At 38.8% G+C, this 17615-nt stretch overlaps 1 protein-coding gene across 2 annotated transcripts; it reads right to left on the reverse strand.

Moving 5' to 3' along the window:
- Window positions 1–660: 660 nt before the first annotated feature.
- ARL5B (ARF like GTPase 5B) lies at window positions 661–17491 on the reverse strand. Of its 2 annotated transcripts, none has more exons than XM_072412756.1 (6): window positions 17250–17491; window positions 11500–11560; window positions 10487–10634; window positions 9285–9368; window positions 6689–6856; window positions 661–4867 (listed from the first exon to the last, which is right to left on the reverse strand). In XM_072412756.1, the coding sequence occupies exons 1-6, from the start codon at window positions 17293–17295 to the stop codon at window positions 4634–4636; spliced, it is 741 nt and encodes a 246-aa protein (XP_072268857.1). In that variant the 5' UTR covers window positions 17296–17491; the 3' UTR covers window positions 661–4633. The 2 variants fall into 2 exon arrangements, with proteins under 2 accessions (XP_072268857.1, XP_072268858.1); XM_072412757.1 differs by having other exon boundaries at window positions 6705–6856; window positions 17250–17489.
- Window positions 17492–17615: the final 124 nt, after the last annotated feature.

The following is a 17615-nucleotide window of genomic DNA, read 5'->3' on the forward strand; positions in this document are numbered from 1 at the left end:
AAGCCGATTGTTTTAATAGGAAAAAAAAAAACAAATAAGTGAAAGGGGCTTTTTTTTGTCCGACAGTCAGAAAGGGAAACAGTTAATGCTTTCCAGGAAATCTTGCTAGCTGAGAAAAGGAAGAAGTGGTTAAGTCCATAATTACTCCCCAATTAAAACAAGCTGAACTCACCTTTAAAGAACTTGTCAGAATTACATTTTTTAGATTTCCTGTATTAATGATTAAAGTTAAACTCCAGGCAGATATACAAGACTAATAACTACACCCTCCCCCCCCAATGAGAGCAGCTAAAGTTCCTGGGATCAGGTTATTTTAGTCTTTGTAAAGAAAAGCTCAGGAAGAAGACGAGAGGCAGTACAAGAAGCCAACAAGTTATGTTGAAGTAAAACTGATTTGGACAGGAAGAGTTTAGTGTAACAAGTTAGCTCACCAGTGTGCTGCTCCTCCTACAGCCAAGTCATAATTTGAAGTGGGGAGGAGACCAGCAAGCTAAACAAAACTGCAGCAAGGAAACTTCAGGTCTCTTTTCCCCAGCCAAAAATGACCGTGCTGCAGAGCTGTTCAGGAGAGGATACAAGACCTCTGGCAAGTAAATCTCACACACAAATGTGTGTATCTGTCAACAAAGGTTCGCTTTAAGAAATAAAGATTCATAAATGTGTTTGATAAACAGCATTAAATATTTATTGGTAACTTAAAAAAAGGTTTTAAAAACATTTTAGCTTAAACCGTCATAAGTTGACAAAGAGGTGCAATACTTAATGGTCATATCCTCATTTTTAAAATGAATAGAACTAGCAGACTTGCCCAGCTGAAAAGAATGGAATGGGGGCAACAGATAGGCACCTTTCATCGTATAATACATGTCAAATAAAAACAAATTTTATGAAAAAATTGAAGAGTTGACCTTTTGGTTGTATTTTCCAACGGCTAAATAGAACAAAACGATTTGTAAAGAAAAAAATTAATAAAGTATTTTCATGTATAACATCTGAATTTAAAAGGACATTTCTACCCATATTTATTTGGATATGAACAACATTACAGAATTGCTTCCATCAGCCCACAGACTCCAGTGGTGATGCCAATTGTTCGTATTAAAGTGGGGTCATTGCTCCTTGATGGAGACTTCTTACCCCAGGATTCAGATACAGTAAACCAATGTTGGCAAAACTTACATGGAGGGTAATTGTGCTGGTGCTACATCAGTTACATGCAACCTGTATTACTCCAATAATAAAGCAGGGAAGCCAAAATGAAAAAGTTGAACTTATTTTAAAGGCTAACATGAAATAAAAAAAGCACAAACACAGAAAGGTTAAACTACCATAAGTTAAAAAGTATTAAAAATTCTTAAAGGATAAGGACACTTCTACAAAGAGCATATATCCTCGCCTTTATACTAACCCAGCATTCGGGTATTATTTTGCCGCAAGTACTTCTCTGCTGTCTGAGCCGTGCAGCCTCACTGACTTCTGTAGGGCTTGTATATCCACACCAGGTAATGGCCCAGCATTCAATAGGGTTGTATTGCACAAGTAATGGCAGGAAATATTTGCTATGAGGAACAGGTAGCTGCTACATTCAAATCAGGACTGTCCTAATCCATGCACGGCAATTTTCTGACTCTATAAACACCTTACCGATTCCGGTCCTGACTGACGTTTGACAGCTCTGGCCTAGGAAAACAATAGGTATACGTTTAAATGTATCCCCAATGTAATATTTCTCTTAGAGCGAACCAGACTTGAAAGAAATTAAAGCCATGTTTTGCTGAACCCTCTTTGGGACAATGCTAGTTGCCTGGAAATTTAACAGTTACAGAACCAAAGTATGATGTAGGTTTTGTTAAACTAAATGCCAAGGACAAAACAGGCAACTAGGATTCTTAGTAGGAAGACAGCATTGGCAGCCTTTTTATTTGCCTTTCAAACAGATCTGTCCTGCAACATACATGGAAGGGGATCTTTGGAAGTCTTGGATTAAATAATAGACGGGTATCAAAATTACATAGTATCTGAAACTGTCCCTTGAATATCTAGAACCAAACTCATCACACCAAATTTGTTTCTGTAGAAATTACAATTTTATGTATATATATGCTGGACATGGACTCTATTGTTAGGATATCTACACCAATCCCAACAACCTTGGCTGAGCACTTAGTTGGAAAGTCCACAAAATCTCCTGAACTAGTCCTCGGATATCCCTTGTGAAGATTCATTTATAGATTTACTCCCCCTTTCGCAGAGAATATTTAATGCGTCACTGTCTTCCCGCCAAACGTCATTACAGAAGACAGACTTTAGCCACTGGTGAACTTCTATTTGGATAAAGCAGGAGACAAAGTTAAATCCATATTGCAGATGCACCGATACCAGGGTATCCTCAGTCCTGTGTCATTCTATTAACACTAGGGGAAACGTGCAAATCCTATTTATGAAGGTAGTAGATTTTAAAACAATACAAAAAAGGTTATGAAACAATATAACTGTCAAAAATTAGTCAAAAACTAATAAGAAAACTATCGCACTATTTCAACCCAGGTGATTCGATGATACATGTTAGTATTCTCCCCAGAATTTTCTTCAAGCTGGGAGGGAAGAAACTGAAGGCAGGTGGTGGCCCCTGTATCGTGATCCAATTTTTCAGTAAACCCCAAAACCAGCCAGGTGGTTACTGAAAGGAGCTGGTGGTGCGCCCGGTTAAAAGGGGCCAGGGAGAACACTGCATTCAAAAGCACCTTCTGTAAGATTTATCCTGATAAAAAAAAAAGGGAAAAAGAAAATTGTATGGAAGCAAAAATGCCAGATTTTCCTTTTATTAAACCTGTGACCATCAATTGTCTCATGGCCAAATGCAATCCACTAGTATATCAACATTAGCTTTCAAAAAATAAAATAAAAACCCATGACCCGATGAATGAAATATGTAGTTACCTTGCTCATCTTTAGTTCAAAATGGACTCGTTGATAAAAGCAAAGCACATCCTAGTTCTACCCAAAGCCCAATGATAAACCCCAAGACAGTCCCAAGCAGTTGGGAACAGTAGGCAGGTACAGTACAGTAGTTATAGTCTTGTAAATACAGATAAAGGAAAAAAAATGTACTTCAGCTTGTATAATTGTTTTTCTTTCCATAAGCCAAAATGAAGCAATATGCCAGAATAAAGCATGATAGGGTTTCTAAGCTACATGAAAACTCAACAGAACAAGCTAGTAAAAAGCTACACAATTCTTAAGAAAAAAAAATGCCCCTTTAAAAAAGCAAACCAGTAAAAAGTCATAAAATAGCTGTAAAATGTATATATTATATAGCTTAAAGGATGTTAAAATCCAGAGTGAAACACTTGTCTACTTTCTGGAATCAAGAAAGCAAGGTTTAGGGCATTTTCTAAGACTTAATTGCACCTTCAGGAACAAGCTGTAAAAGTTAGTCTGATAAGCAAGGCTAGCTGGAAAAAAAACCCTTATACTGTAAGCTTTATAAACACAAATACAGCAGGTAAAACCAAGTATCGCTTCCAGTCTTCATTCTATCATATGTTGCGGGTTCAATGAAATGAAGACTATTTCACAAGCTTCAAAGAAAACCTCTACTGAGCACAGAGGTGGCCATTAACTACCCCTTTCTCCTGAAAATGTTAGTTGCCTGGCTGTGCTATGATCCAGTACTTTTCTGGCTAATATGTTCTTTTAATGTTAAGTTGTAAACTTCTGATTTTAATACTTTGAGCAGCCAATTTGATATGAAGTCAAAATTGCGCAGACAGTTGGCATTTAGGGACACCTGCAATGGCAACTGCATGCTGGGGCAGAGAAGTTGCTGGCAGAAGAAACTAAAACTGGGCGAGTGCCCGTTGAGGACAGGTTTTCTGCTTTGTGACAAGTTTCTTTTGCAGGCTTAACCCACAAATAACGATTATTCTAAAATATAGGGATGCTGGTAAGTTACTGCTTCATGGCTTCTCATACTGATCATTAGTAAAATATATTCCAATATGCACCAAGTTCCTGGTAGGCTTAAGTTATTCTTGTGCTGCAAAACTAAAATTCTAATTCTCTTCCATAATGGAATTATCAGTCAAAAAAAGATAATTCCACCTATATTTGAATTATAATGAAAGCAGAACCAGCAGTATGAAGCTGAATGTAACCAACAAGCACCCATACAGAAAAAAAATACCAATTTACCTTGAGAATTTAATAAAAAATTTCAGGATAAACCTGAATGCTGAATGTTAAATTTAGGTCTGTGCAATTTGTGATTTTGTGTAAGCCCTAGTCTTGCACCCTTGTTTCAGGACCTGCCATAGCAACTGCTTGCCATGCACATCAGTTTTTTTTCTTATACATTGCATTGATCAAAAGAACTGCATACCCTGCACCAGGGAAAGCTTGGTCTAAGTTTGTCACAAACCAGCTCCCTGGTTGGAGGTATGCAGGTTGGTAACAGTTTTCTGATTTTCCCCCTTATGAGCACCCATTTGGTTATCCTAGAGCTTTCCCCTTTAAAAAATCTTGCTTTCACAATTGAAAGAACCATAAAAAGCCATTTGCCACATTGAAGACAATGACAGCGTGACCTAATGCTCAGCATGTACAAACGGATTGAAAATATTAAAATTGTTCTTTAGAGAGGCTGTCTGTGGTGTGTCCAAAACAGTTTGCAGATACTCTCCTGTTTTAGCATCACTTGATTCAAGTGTGGCTCAGACAGATAGGACTGTTCGTATAAATAAAGTACGATGATGATGTAGTGTAGGAAAATAATTGTCCGTGGAATAAATATAGTGTCCCGATTCCAAGAGCTGGAAGTTATCTCACTCCTGTTCGGCATGTCATCCACTCCAAGCCTTGACATAAGCTGCAGAGTAAAAAGAAAAGTCAGAAAATATTTGCAGTTCATTATTTACAGTGGTAAATTGTGCAGCACTGTACACAAATCAAACAGTTTACTTTAGTCCCTCCTGAAAGCTGGCAAACATACATAAAACCTCAAACATACCGAATTTAACTTGGGTAATTTAATTAAGGCCAGCACACACCTAGAAAAGGTATAGAAATCAAGCTATACCTAACAGCAAGCAACTAAACACCTTGAGACTTCCTAGTAGCACTGTCAGTTGTCCCAGACCCTTTAATTAATTTAATCATTACTAAGACTAGCTACCTGGACTTCACAAGTCACACACTATAAAAGTGACAGTTTGCTTTTTTGCCCTGACAATATCTCCTTCAATATTAGCCATACAGTGATTATGGTTACATCAAGGTTTATAGATGAACAGCCAAGTAAACCAATTGGTTTAGATTATTTACCCGGTTAATGTTGTGCATCTCTCACCTGCAACTTTTGTTTTCTAATGTAAATTCAGTGATTTGCACCCCCAAACATGAAACCAATGGGATTGCTCCCAACTATTTATTATAACAGCCAGCAGAGCAGTGTTCTAGTAAACTGCAAAGAACACATTCATTGGTTACTGGTTGTTAGCGAGTGCTCACTGCCAAATTACATTAGAACTGGAGCAATTTTGTTTGAAAACAGAAAGGCCATTCAAAGAAGTTCAATCAACATATTGGTATTATATGCCCCTCTTTCAATAGAATTCCTTTAGACTGGATGTTTACGCCAACCTATCTACTAATGTATGGCTGCCTTGAAGCAGATGACAATGTTAGGTACAGCCAGCAACAAACACACCGTTTACAATAATTCCCTGCCTTAAGACCATCTGCAATTATCCAGTTAACCAATTATATTGTATTTAGTTTTAGGGAGGAAATGTATACAATCGCGGGGAAAAAAAAAAAACACAACCTTTGTGCACATATTGCTGTGGATGAAAAAGAAGAGGCATGCAAGTCATCTGATGCCTTCTTTGATTGCTTTAATATAATTGGTTTGGGGATTCAACAGGTTAAGAAATAAGCAGACCTATTTACTCCTAATCCTCTACTGAATCCTCTGAATACTAAACTCATGACATTCACTGCAGACTATGAACTAGTGTTTTTTTTTTTACTTTAACATAGGGAAACCTCCTTTAAATAACTTTCAGGTCTTAGGGCACCCCTGCTATAATATATCCAGATCTCACAGACGCGTATAAATCCCCAGGGGTTCCTTACTGGTTTTTGAGTCCGGCACATTCATACATAACAAATAACTTAAAGTATACAAGATAGTGCACTAGACTCCTGCCTTCTTCACATTAGTAGCTATTTAAATTGGCAGTATGAATGAATATTGGTAACAAAACTGCAGCACTCACCACATAGGCAACAAATGATTCCTGTGTAAACTCTCAATCTTCAATTAGCATTTTAGGAGATAAATCAATATCAAGGACTTCTGTCTAATAGTAAAAAGTCCTTTGGCAGGTAAAACCCCTAGAAGCAAGCATTATAAATGTGTTTTTTGCAACCTGACACTTTGCTTCAAAAAAGCAAGGACACATTTCCACTATTGACCTGAATAGTGACATTTGCCATGGTTGTGAAGCCTGTCAAAAACTGCAAAATGGAAAGCAATGAAAACTTGCTCTATGCACTTGTTATTTTAATAGCTATTTGCTATTGCTATTTGCTATTCAAGCTAACACCTTTACTTAATACTTATGAACAGGAGTCATTCAGCCTAGTTCTGAAGCAAAACCATCCTTGTTAACATGGAGAAACTGACCCCAAAGTGTACATACCCCTCTCCTGTAAGGGCACAGCAGGACTGAATGTGCCAGGGATGATCCTTTATAGAGCTAAGGGTGAGGTATTTAGAAATGTCTGCTGCTGACATGCACCCCTTCATGTCTTGCTTGTTCGCAAAGATGAGAACTGCAGCCTTCCGCAAATCCTTTAAAAAAAAAAATTTGATAAGAATCACAAAAGTCAACAGAAAGAAAAACAAAAGTGATGCAACAATGTACAACAAGTCACTGTGGAAACCAAAGTGGTGCAAAATATAATAAAAACTCAGTGTAGAAAATACAAATCTGGTGGCCTGATGCATATCAACAGACCCCTGGACTGTGAAAGAGCAAAGGGCCCAAACACCCTCCAACCTTGCTATTAGAGAAGTTCAGGTACTAAATTTCAGGGTGAAAATGGCAGGAAGGCCACTGCTCCGACACAGAAACCACTGTCCAACTTTGGATCATCGGACTCTGTAATAGTCTAAAAGGAGTAGACATGGTACCAGTTAGACCCCTAAGTAAAGGGTTCTATACAGTTTCAACCAAGCAGGACCAGGTTTGTAAGTCATGCAACCAGGAGGGTTCAAAGTAAAGTGCCCTCATCTACTTGTGAGATCAGACCAAGTGATAACCACCTGTACACTTTTCTGTGTGCTTTACTTGTGTTATTTAATTTTTTATTTTAATGTTTAAGTCTGCCTATGCACTGCAAAGTACAAGCTGGTGTCACATGATTTAACACAGAAATGTTGTAGCACGTCCCTAAATTGAAAAGTTTCTGTAACCCAACACTATCGAGATGAATAAAAGCCCCTGAGGTGTTTTTTGTAATCATATGACAATGTAAAGCTCCAGTTTGTTTTTCTGGCTTTTGTGCGCCATGATGCAAACGGGATAAACCCTTACCCACCCCCACACCAAGACTGAAACTTCACACTTCCTCGACATATCTCACTAGGCCACCAAAATAAAGACACCCTGTCTGCAGGCCATTTGTTTTCACAAACATCTCCAAATATACCTCTTGGCAATTGAATAAAACATTTTGAAAGAAAACATTCAAAGTGTTTAAAAAATGTACTTTACTGTAACTTTACCTGCATTTTTTTTTAATTTATAGGTTGATGACAGCGTTTTTAATTGGTCCCACAAGTCTGCAGCTTTAGTTGTCTGCCAGAAGCTGTATACTAGTCCCAGGGTACTGCAATTACATGCAGAAAAATAGGGCTATAGCTTCACTGCTCCCAAAACAGTAAACACAGGAGCCACAAGCTTTCACCGGCCCACATTTTGCTTGTGATTAGTACTCTTAAAGCAGAACTAAACCAGTGATACAAACCCGTCTCTGTTCCATCACAGGGTGCTGCCATCTTTCTCATCCTCTTGCTGGGAAGGATCTTTGGCCATTTTGATTGGCCGGGATGACATAACTTCATTCATTCCTGGCCCACACAAGTGAAGCTGGGATTGTCTGGTTTCTCTGGTATCTAACTCAGAGTTGTGCATCAATAGCTGAGCAGCAATCTGGCAGGTCAGAGCAGTTATTGAAGAACATCGACTGCCCCTTCCTGCAATAAAAATCTGATTGCCATTTGTTCAAAGTGGGACATTAGTTCCACTTAATACACATGGATCTTGTAAAGCTGAATGTTTAGATCTGCATATTTATTTTAGCTTATTTCAGGATTATTAAAGTCTGTGCATCTCTCACATTTTTAAATGAAGGTCATCAACAGCTGCCTCCATCTTTTTCCTGACAGATCAATTTTCTAAAGGTCTCTTAAGTCTAGCACCGACATCACATTTTAGATCTCAAGAAAAAGGGTTGGTGTAGCTTTCCATCAGTCGTATTGGTGTAGCTTTCCATCAGTCGTAAAGGTAATTTCCAGTCAGTAGCACTGAATAGTTCATGCACCTTTTTAGCCTCATACCATGGTCCATCTTGGTTGGCATCCTCAATATTTACTTCATTCCATATCAGCTCTCCTTGGAAGAAGATCCTTTATTTCCTACTAGCAATATCACGGTTATTATTACATGAGGGGAGGTAACAAAAGTGACTGTGCTGAGCACACAACCGACAATATGTACTGCACAGGCTGAGCACACATACATCAAAGTAACAAAATATCATTTAAATGTTGTATTATAAAAGGATAAATCAAGACATCTTGCTACGTGACATAGGAAAACCCTCCCAAATAAGCTACTGTAGGAGCAGGGCACACTTTGCTTATATAAAAGCTGTAAGATGTTCAGCAGCTGTAGATCTCCACAATGTAGATTTTGCTACTAACTATACCAGGCTGGTGGATATCATGTACTTTTTGGCTCGAGAGTCCTGCAGTGAAATTTTAGCATCAGCACACATTGGCAGCATTGGAAGGGATCATAGGCTTTGAAATCAATACTACAGTTTAGCAAATTATACCTTTTAGTAACACATCAGCAGAATTTAGTATGCTGCAAACCTCAAACACTACAGACGGATCCAGAACAAAAAATAAGACTTAGAAAGGCAATGGGTCAGGTTTAAAGTAACTAACATCACAAGCTTGCAAAAACCAGAAGTTTCTTTTTGCAACGTACCTCCTGAGCGAGCATTCTGTAAAGTTCTTCTTTTGTGATAGAAAGACGCTCTCTGTCTGTGCTGTCCACTACCAGGATAATGAACTGTGGAGACAAACAACCTATTAAGAAGTTCTTAGCTACATATACAATCAAATGATTAGTTTCAGATATCTGTTCAGTCCTATAAAAAGTTCAATCTTAAAAAGGCAATCCTAGAGTTTCTCAGTTATTTACTTTTTCTTTGCTTTCAGATAGTCATGAATGAGCTCTCTGTACTACACTAACCCTCCTCCACATCAGACCTGAAGTTCCCAAGCAAATAGACTTTTTGAAAGTAGATATTTGTGTAGGCACATCCACCTGAAGCAATGTGCTTATCTGTCTATAGGCCATAAGTCGCTTGGCATTGCAAAAGAAGGGGGAAAAGGTTATGGCTCCAAATTTGTCCCTTCTGGTTTTCACATGGTGCTGTGAAGCAGACTGGCACTATATTTACTAACAATTGTATCAAAGGTATATGCACTCACTAAAATTAGAGACATGACAGGGAACATCTGTGAGTCTAGGGTTAAGAAGTAATACATTGTGAGGGGTGTTTGTCCACCAGGTTTGCCTGTAAGGGGTTAAATTGAGTCCAAATGATTATGTAGCAAGACTTATCTTAGATCTGTACTTTACAACATATACTTTCCTACAGGTTGGGCAAAAATCAGTCCTTGTATTCAAAAATGTCAGGAGAAAGCAATACCTAAACATCTGGACTGAATTTAACCCCTTACTGATCAAGTCATCTTAGCATTTTAAGAATAATTTTAACCCTAGACAGCCTTTCAAGGAGCTACATTCAGTTTCATGTCATATTAGTGAATATTTACCTTTGAGACAATTGTTACTAAATATAACTTTTCACATATGAGTGCTGATTGATACTTTTGCATATTGTTTTGTTTTCCTTTTGACTCTGGAGGAAGTTATAATCTTTCAGCAGACCTTTCTCTCTGTTTAGAGCCATAATGAACGTTTTTTTTTCACATGTTGCACAAATGATAATGAACACCATGACTCCTGAACAGTACTACAAGGCATGTTGCAGAGTCTACATATGTAAGCAGACATGGCTGCCTTCATCTACCTTTAAAACTAGACATACAAAAAAGTTGAACATATTAAATCAAACTTAACACTTTCAGGGGATATTCTTTCAGGGAAGGATGTGTTACCTCTGTGTTGGAATAGTAAGTGTTCCAGGAGGACCGCAGGGATTCTTGGCCTCCGATGTCCCACATTAAGAAGTGTGTATTCTTTACTACAATTTCTTCCACATTACTTCCTATGGTTGGAGACGTATGAACCACTTCATTCATTAAACTACAAAGAAAAGAACATATGTTTTGATATCTGAATAAGTTAGACAAGTCTTCTCATTTCTAAGAAACAAACAACCGCAAATATTTAGCCTAGCTGATCTTTTTCCTGACACTTCATGGATTTATGCAGTGATGCAAAAAGAAGAAATCACCTGTTTCTAAACCAACATACAGTGTTTAGAAATGGAGAAGCAGGGAAGGAGACCAAATGCCAATCTATTTTAGATCCTCTACATCACCTGCTAGGGTTGCCCTTAACAGGTCCTACCAAGCTCACCACACACATTTTAGTAGCAGCCCGTACCCTGATCTCCACTAAGTGGAAGTCTGTCTCCCCTCCATCCTTATGGATGCGCCCGCATTCAGGATATTCAAATGATGGAATACTTTACTGCCCTGCTCAGGAACACTGTCACTAAATTCGAACAGGTCTGGGCGCCATGGGATGACTATTATGCTCACTTACAGATGTGATGGTCTTATTTTGCTCCCCTCCTTTTGTTATATAGCAAATCGCCTCAGAATCCCCTTTTCCCCTTTCCTCTCTGCCCATTTTTGATGTTATGTCCTGTATACAGGAATTTACTGGTTTGTCATGTTTATTGCTGGAAACCACATTGCATTATTTGCACTCAACTATTACTATTTTTTCTTGTAGCTTTTATGTATGTATATGTGTATAAGTATATATACTTGTTCCTACTTTATGCCTTATGGTTTTGGTAATATGTTCCTAATGCTCCTGTATGCTGTGTTCTTGTCGAAGTTCTTTTTGTTTTGTTCCTTTTGTTGTATTTGTAAAAAATGTTTTCAATAAAAACTCAGTTTCATAAAAAAGAAATGAAGAGAAGCAGCTAAATACTTACAATTGATAAAGAATAGTGGTTTTTCCCGCATTATCAAGTCCAACAATGATCACCTTGTGCTCTATAGGAACAAAAAAAAAATGTAATTAGTAAACAAAGTATTTCTGCTCAAAAAATACAAACATTACACACAACTAACCTTACAGACCAGCCCTACTAACAGCATGCCTTAAAAACAAGTCCCTCAAATTAGGGATAAGTGAAAGAGCTGTATGTGTACAAGTTCAAACTTTCATGTAATGCCATCAGGGACATAATTGGTACTCTCTCTAATTTGAAATCCTAACCATCCTAATGTCCACACAAATCACACTTACTTAATTTGACTAACAGTTATGGTAAACACCACCAATAATTGCTTTAAGCGTTTTACTAATTATCAGATGCACTTTTGACATGTTAGTCACATGGATCCTTCATAGATATTATTATTATTAAACAAGATTTATATAGCGCCAACATATTACGCAGAGCTGTACATTAAATAGGGGTTGCAAATGACAGACTAATACAGACAGTGATACAGGAGGAGAGAACCCTGCCCCCAAGAGCTTACAATCTATTTAGTGTAGTTACACCTTTCCTCTTTTGTGAGGTTGCCAGCAAGTGCAGTATTTCTTGTAGTCAAGTAAACGTCAACGACAAATGAACAATCAAATTACCTTACAAGCATCACTTCCTCCTATGAAAGGCAGGATTGCTTTAAATTTTTCATATAAGCAGCTGGTGACACGAGGTGACAGCTGATTAAACCGGCTGTTTTTCAAATAATTTGGCAACTGGGTTAGAAGACTTTCTATTAGAGGTTGTCTGAAGCAACACAGCAACAACAGTGCTAACCATCACCCCCACCTTTCCCTGTATATAAAAGATAAAGTGATACATTTGTATGAAAGATGTTTCCCCCAAACTAAAAAAGGTTTAGCTAGAGTAACAAAGGAAAGACTGTGGACAATGTAGCAACTTCTTTGCCTCCTAAAGCTGCGTACACACTTCCAATTTTTATCGTTGGAAATGAACGACGAACGATCGATTGGGCAAAAATCGTTCGTAAAAAAAGTAACCAACGACGCCGACGAACGAGGATAGTCGTTGAAATGAACGAGCGGACCGGCGGATCGGATTGGACGACGATCGTTGACCAGACCGTTCATTGATCGTCCATGGTCTGAGCATGCGCGGTGAACGAACGTTCGCTCACTTCCTGTGGTGCACGTCACTTCCTGTATCGTTCAAACGATCGCATCTATCGTGTGTACAATATCTGCGAACGATCGTGTCGTTATCTGTATGTACAGGATCGGTGCTATACGATCGTTCGTCGTTCGTTTACCAACGATAATAATTGGAAGTGTGTACGTAGCTTAACTGTGAATACAATTATGTATCTGTCTGTCATTTGAAACCACTAATGTACAGTGCTGTGTAATATGTTGCGGCTATATAAATCTTATTATAATAAAAATATAAACAAACACTCTACACAAAGCATCAATATGTATATTAAGCAGAATAAAAAAAAGTATAACGCAAAAGCCCAATCAGCAGGTCACGTTACGATGAAGCAAAAGAAAAACTGAATTCATTAACAATGGCAGAAAAGCTATACATAGTCAAAGTATCTGCTTGTTAATACTAAAGCATCTGTACAACCTTCCCCTTTGGTATTGGAAACTAGAAAAATAAAAAAGAAGTCCTCATTACAAGGCACCAAGCACAAGTAGAATGACCCCATCTTTACTACAAACATAGCTCTCTGGATAAAAAGCACAAAAATGTTAACAGTGCGTATAATTATTAACTGAAGGAGCTATAGATTCATCTTGCAAAGCAATTTAGTTTGTTCAGACATTACAAGTCTCTGGAAAGATAGGAAATAACCTTCATTTTGTATCTAAAACCTTTAGAATCACTCACATCAGCTTTCAAGTTTAAATTGCAACAAAGCTATACCCAACAATCTGTATGAGCCATGGTACATAGGAGAACCAACGTACCAAAGTGCTTTATGGACCATGTAAGAAGAAACATCCAACATACAGTGCATAAAGAGGATATGCTACTTTTATGCAGCAGTTGTTGGGAATAAGACACAGAAACCCAGAACTGCAAAGAATCCCTTTGACATTTACCTTTTATAAGATGAACAGGTTTGTCCTGGGAATAAAGGACCCCTTAAATGTAATGGTGCCTTTAGGAGGATCTTAAGAATATGCAGACAATGGGCTGACCTTATAGCGTGACATCACATAGGGATAACAGTAAAGGTGTGCTACCAAGGGCAGCACAGTGGCTCAGTGGTTTGCACTGCAGCCTTTGCAGCGCTGGGTGCCAGGTTTGAATCTCGGCCAAAACACTATCTGCATGGAGTTTGCAGGATCTCCCAGTGTTTGTGTGGGCTTCCTCTGGGTACTACCGTTTTCTCCCACATTCCAAAAACATGCAGTAAGGTTATTTGGCTTCCCCCCCCCCAAAAAAAAAAATTGACCTTAGACTGTGGTAATGACAAATGATTATGGTATGGACATTAGACATTATGGTATGGACATAGACATACCCCTGGACACTGAACTATCCTTGACCAACCTTCGCTCTTTAATACACAAACATATGCTGTGTAGCAGCTGGATTCACCTTGTTTTTGTTAGCTGTATCAGTGTACAATTGCTACTAGGTTTTGTTTTATTCTAATTTGCTTTTCTACAGTTCTCTCCAATTATCAAAGAATGTGGCTTCCCTGTGTTAACAGATTTTCTAAGAGGGCTCTAAGATCCTTTAAAGATAAAAAGTCAAAAATATTTCAAGTATGAGCAAAAATGAATTGAAGACAGATAAGAGTTTAAGAAGTTAAAAAAATGTACAAGCAAGTGAGGCATGAAAAGCAAAAGAAAAAATGCTTGCTGTGGCTTGCCTGGGTAAATAGGTATTTTCAAGTTTTATTTCAGTTTCGGTTAATTGCGAAGCAGACGAAATTTAAAGGGCAGCACATATTTAAAAACAATCTTGTAAATAAACACAAGTGAACCAAAACTCTGACTCATCATAACTAGCTTTATTAGGCCAGGTAATCCTAGGTATGTACCATTTTATGTGCATGCTGTCAGTTTTTTATTTTTCGTTTTGTTTTTTTTACCTCCACCTTACCCCCATGATCTTTAAAAATAGAAATTCTCTTTGCACCCCAAGGAGCAATCTACAATGATACAATGACTGGGCACTGAGGTACTGTCCTTTCAGCAGTCACAGAACTAAAGCAAACATTTACACCCAGAATCCATGAGCAAGAACTAAACTTCAATTGACTGCATGGTATTTAAAGAAAGTTCAGGCACCAGGTCATATGGATGTTACCAGAATCAACAGCTCGGACAGGATGACATATTGGGCAGGTTCATCCCTACTCCTGAGCTTGGTGTATGCTTTCATCTATGGTCCATGCAGTTGTCAATATTCAATGACACTGCTGACCATACCACAGATGAATCCCAATCAGAAAGGTTCACTAATTCCGCCCCTGAAAGGTCAACTTTTGACAACTTTTTTGATAAATTTTTCAAGATGGTCAGAGGGGAATAGGGACTACAGAATATTCAGTAGTCTGGAAACAGAGCACTAAATTATGTTCATTTTAGTAACAGAAACTATGCAATCTTGACATTGTACTAATCAATACAAGGGATCATTATTATTAGTATACAGTATTTATATAGCACCGACATATTACGCAGCAATTTACAAAGTCCATAGACATGTCACTAGCTGTGAGCAAAGGGGCTCACAATCTAATGTCCGTACCATAGTCATATGTCATTACCACAGTCTAAGATCACTTTGAGAGGAAGCTAATTAACCTACCTGAATGTTTTATTAGAACGTGGGAGGAAACCGCGGGAGAACTTGCAAACTCCATGCAGATAGTGGCAAAGATTAAAACCTGGGACCCAGCGCTGCAAAGACCAGAGTGCTAACCTGTGAGCCACCATATCATAATGTTCTAGTATACATAATACATACAATTTCCCCTATATTGAACCCTTGACACACACTACTGATCTCCTCCGCTTCAGCAAAGGCTGTATGGGATTCCTAACAATGGGTTTGCAAATGGTGACAACAGCAGACCATGCCTGAGTAAGGTGTGCCGACATGGAAGACTTAAAGGCTTCATTACAAGGCTTTGTGATGGAGGAAACTGGAAAACAATGACAAGTTCTGTCACCTTATAACTAAGCACATAAGCAAGGACCTCTATGGCAGGTTTGCAAGATATCACAGTATTTTCTCTAGATTTTTTAAAGCTGGGTGATGGTCGCTGTATTGTGACCCAACTAACCACCCAAAAACAGCCAGGTAGTTAGTGAAAAGTGCCTGGCAGTGCGCCCAGCTAAAAGGGGCTAAAAACACTGTATTAGATGCCAGTCGGCACTCAATATCCTCAAGTGCGGGGGCTCTAACCTGCTGCAGCTTCTGATGCACATTGGGAAAAGCAGACGACATGCAGCAAATTAGGGACAGGAGCCGACACAACAATACAAGACTGACAGGAAGGCTAAAGTCAGGCAAAGTACACACATTCTTTCGCGATCCTTACAACAACAAAAAACTCAACAAGCCTTTCTGCTCCATGAAGAAGGGAGAATGATGGAGCAGCACCCCGCTGTGCTCTCCTCCCTTCAATTGTAAAAGATCATTCGTCGTTCCACCAGATCCATGAACGACGTGAGACGAGCGCTGTACACACACGTCAGATTATCGTCCGATATCGGCCCTGAGATGATTATTGCATGATGTGTGTACGTAGCTTTGGATCACAGTGCTGCAGAGGTTGCCAGGTTTTCTCATTTTAGTTTGATACCAATGATCAGGTTGTGAGATTGAGATTTGATACCGATGATTAGATTGTGAGCTCCTTTGAGGGACAGATAGTGACATGACTATGGACCTTGCACAGTTAGTACAAATAGATTCATATAGAGGTATGTAGGGTTATGTAAATGTCAAGGGTTCAATATAGCAGAATACACGTTAAGATTACTAGAACATTTAATGTTGGCGCTACATAAATACTGTGTAATAATTTTGGTTATGGGTAACCGTGACATTCTTCCTACTGATCACCATAATATTTTTGGGATATAGTTACTATAGCTGGGTTTCAGAAAAGTTATGTTAAGGGTTCCCCCATGTTATAAAGGCTAAAAAGGGCCAAATTAGGGTAAAACAAAATCTAAATACTAGAGGATTGCAAATGGCATCATTACTACTGGCTTTGTTTGTCATTTGTATAACAATATAACAGAAAGTAATACAGATAGATCATTCAGGGCTATAATAAAGGTGACTTAATAGGATGACAGGTAGTAATGTAATACAAACATCATTAAATAGTAACCAGTTAGTACAAATATTAAACACAAAGCAATAATAAAGCAATCAGATAGAGAAGGGAGAAGATCATTGGCAGCTCTGGCCTTATACACAGGAGCATAATGTATTATAGGAATTCCCCCATCTCCTAGATTGTAAGCTCTTCGGGCAGGGTGCTCTCCTCCTGTGTCAGTCTGTATGTCTGTCATTTGCAACCCCTATTTAATGTACAGCACTGTGTTATATGTTGGCACTATCTAAATCCTGTTTATTATTATTATTATTATTATTAATAATAATATTTTTCCACCCCTCCCCGGTACTGGGAAGCCCCCAGGTCAGGGCCCTTTGTTCAGTCATCCCGGTGTACACAGCTCACTCGCCTTGGTTGCAGAAGAAGTTCCACAGCTTAGCAAAAATAAGGCCCATGGTAGCAGAGAACAGCCCAGACTCCTCCGGCTCTCTCACATACACATGACGGGACCTCCCTCCGTTCCTTGTCAGGCCTCCATCCAGCCTTCTCGCCCTCCACAGACCGGCACAGCCTTCACTTCCAACAATCACCACACCGCTACTCCACAGCTACGTGCGCGTACCACCTCAGCCAGCGTCTGACGTACGTGTGACTCGATCTGACGTCAGCAATCCGGAGACTTTACTGTACTACGCGCGACCTCGCCCCGGTGTCTTAAAAAGCTGCGTTCCAATCACAAGCTAACTTTATGCATACTCCCACGCTGGAAATCTAT

The sequence above is a fragment of the Pyxicephalus adspersus genome, chromosome 5, assembly GCF_032062135.1.
Source record: "Pyxicephalus adspersus chromosome 5, UCB_Pads_2.0, whole genome shotgun sequence".
In the NCBI taxonomy this organism is placed as follows: domain Eukaryota; kingdom Metazoa; phylum Chordata; class Amphibia; order Anura; family Pyxicephalidae; genus Pyxicephalus; species Pyxicephalus adspersus.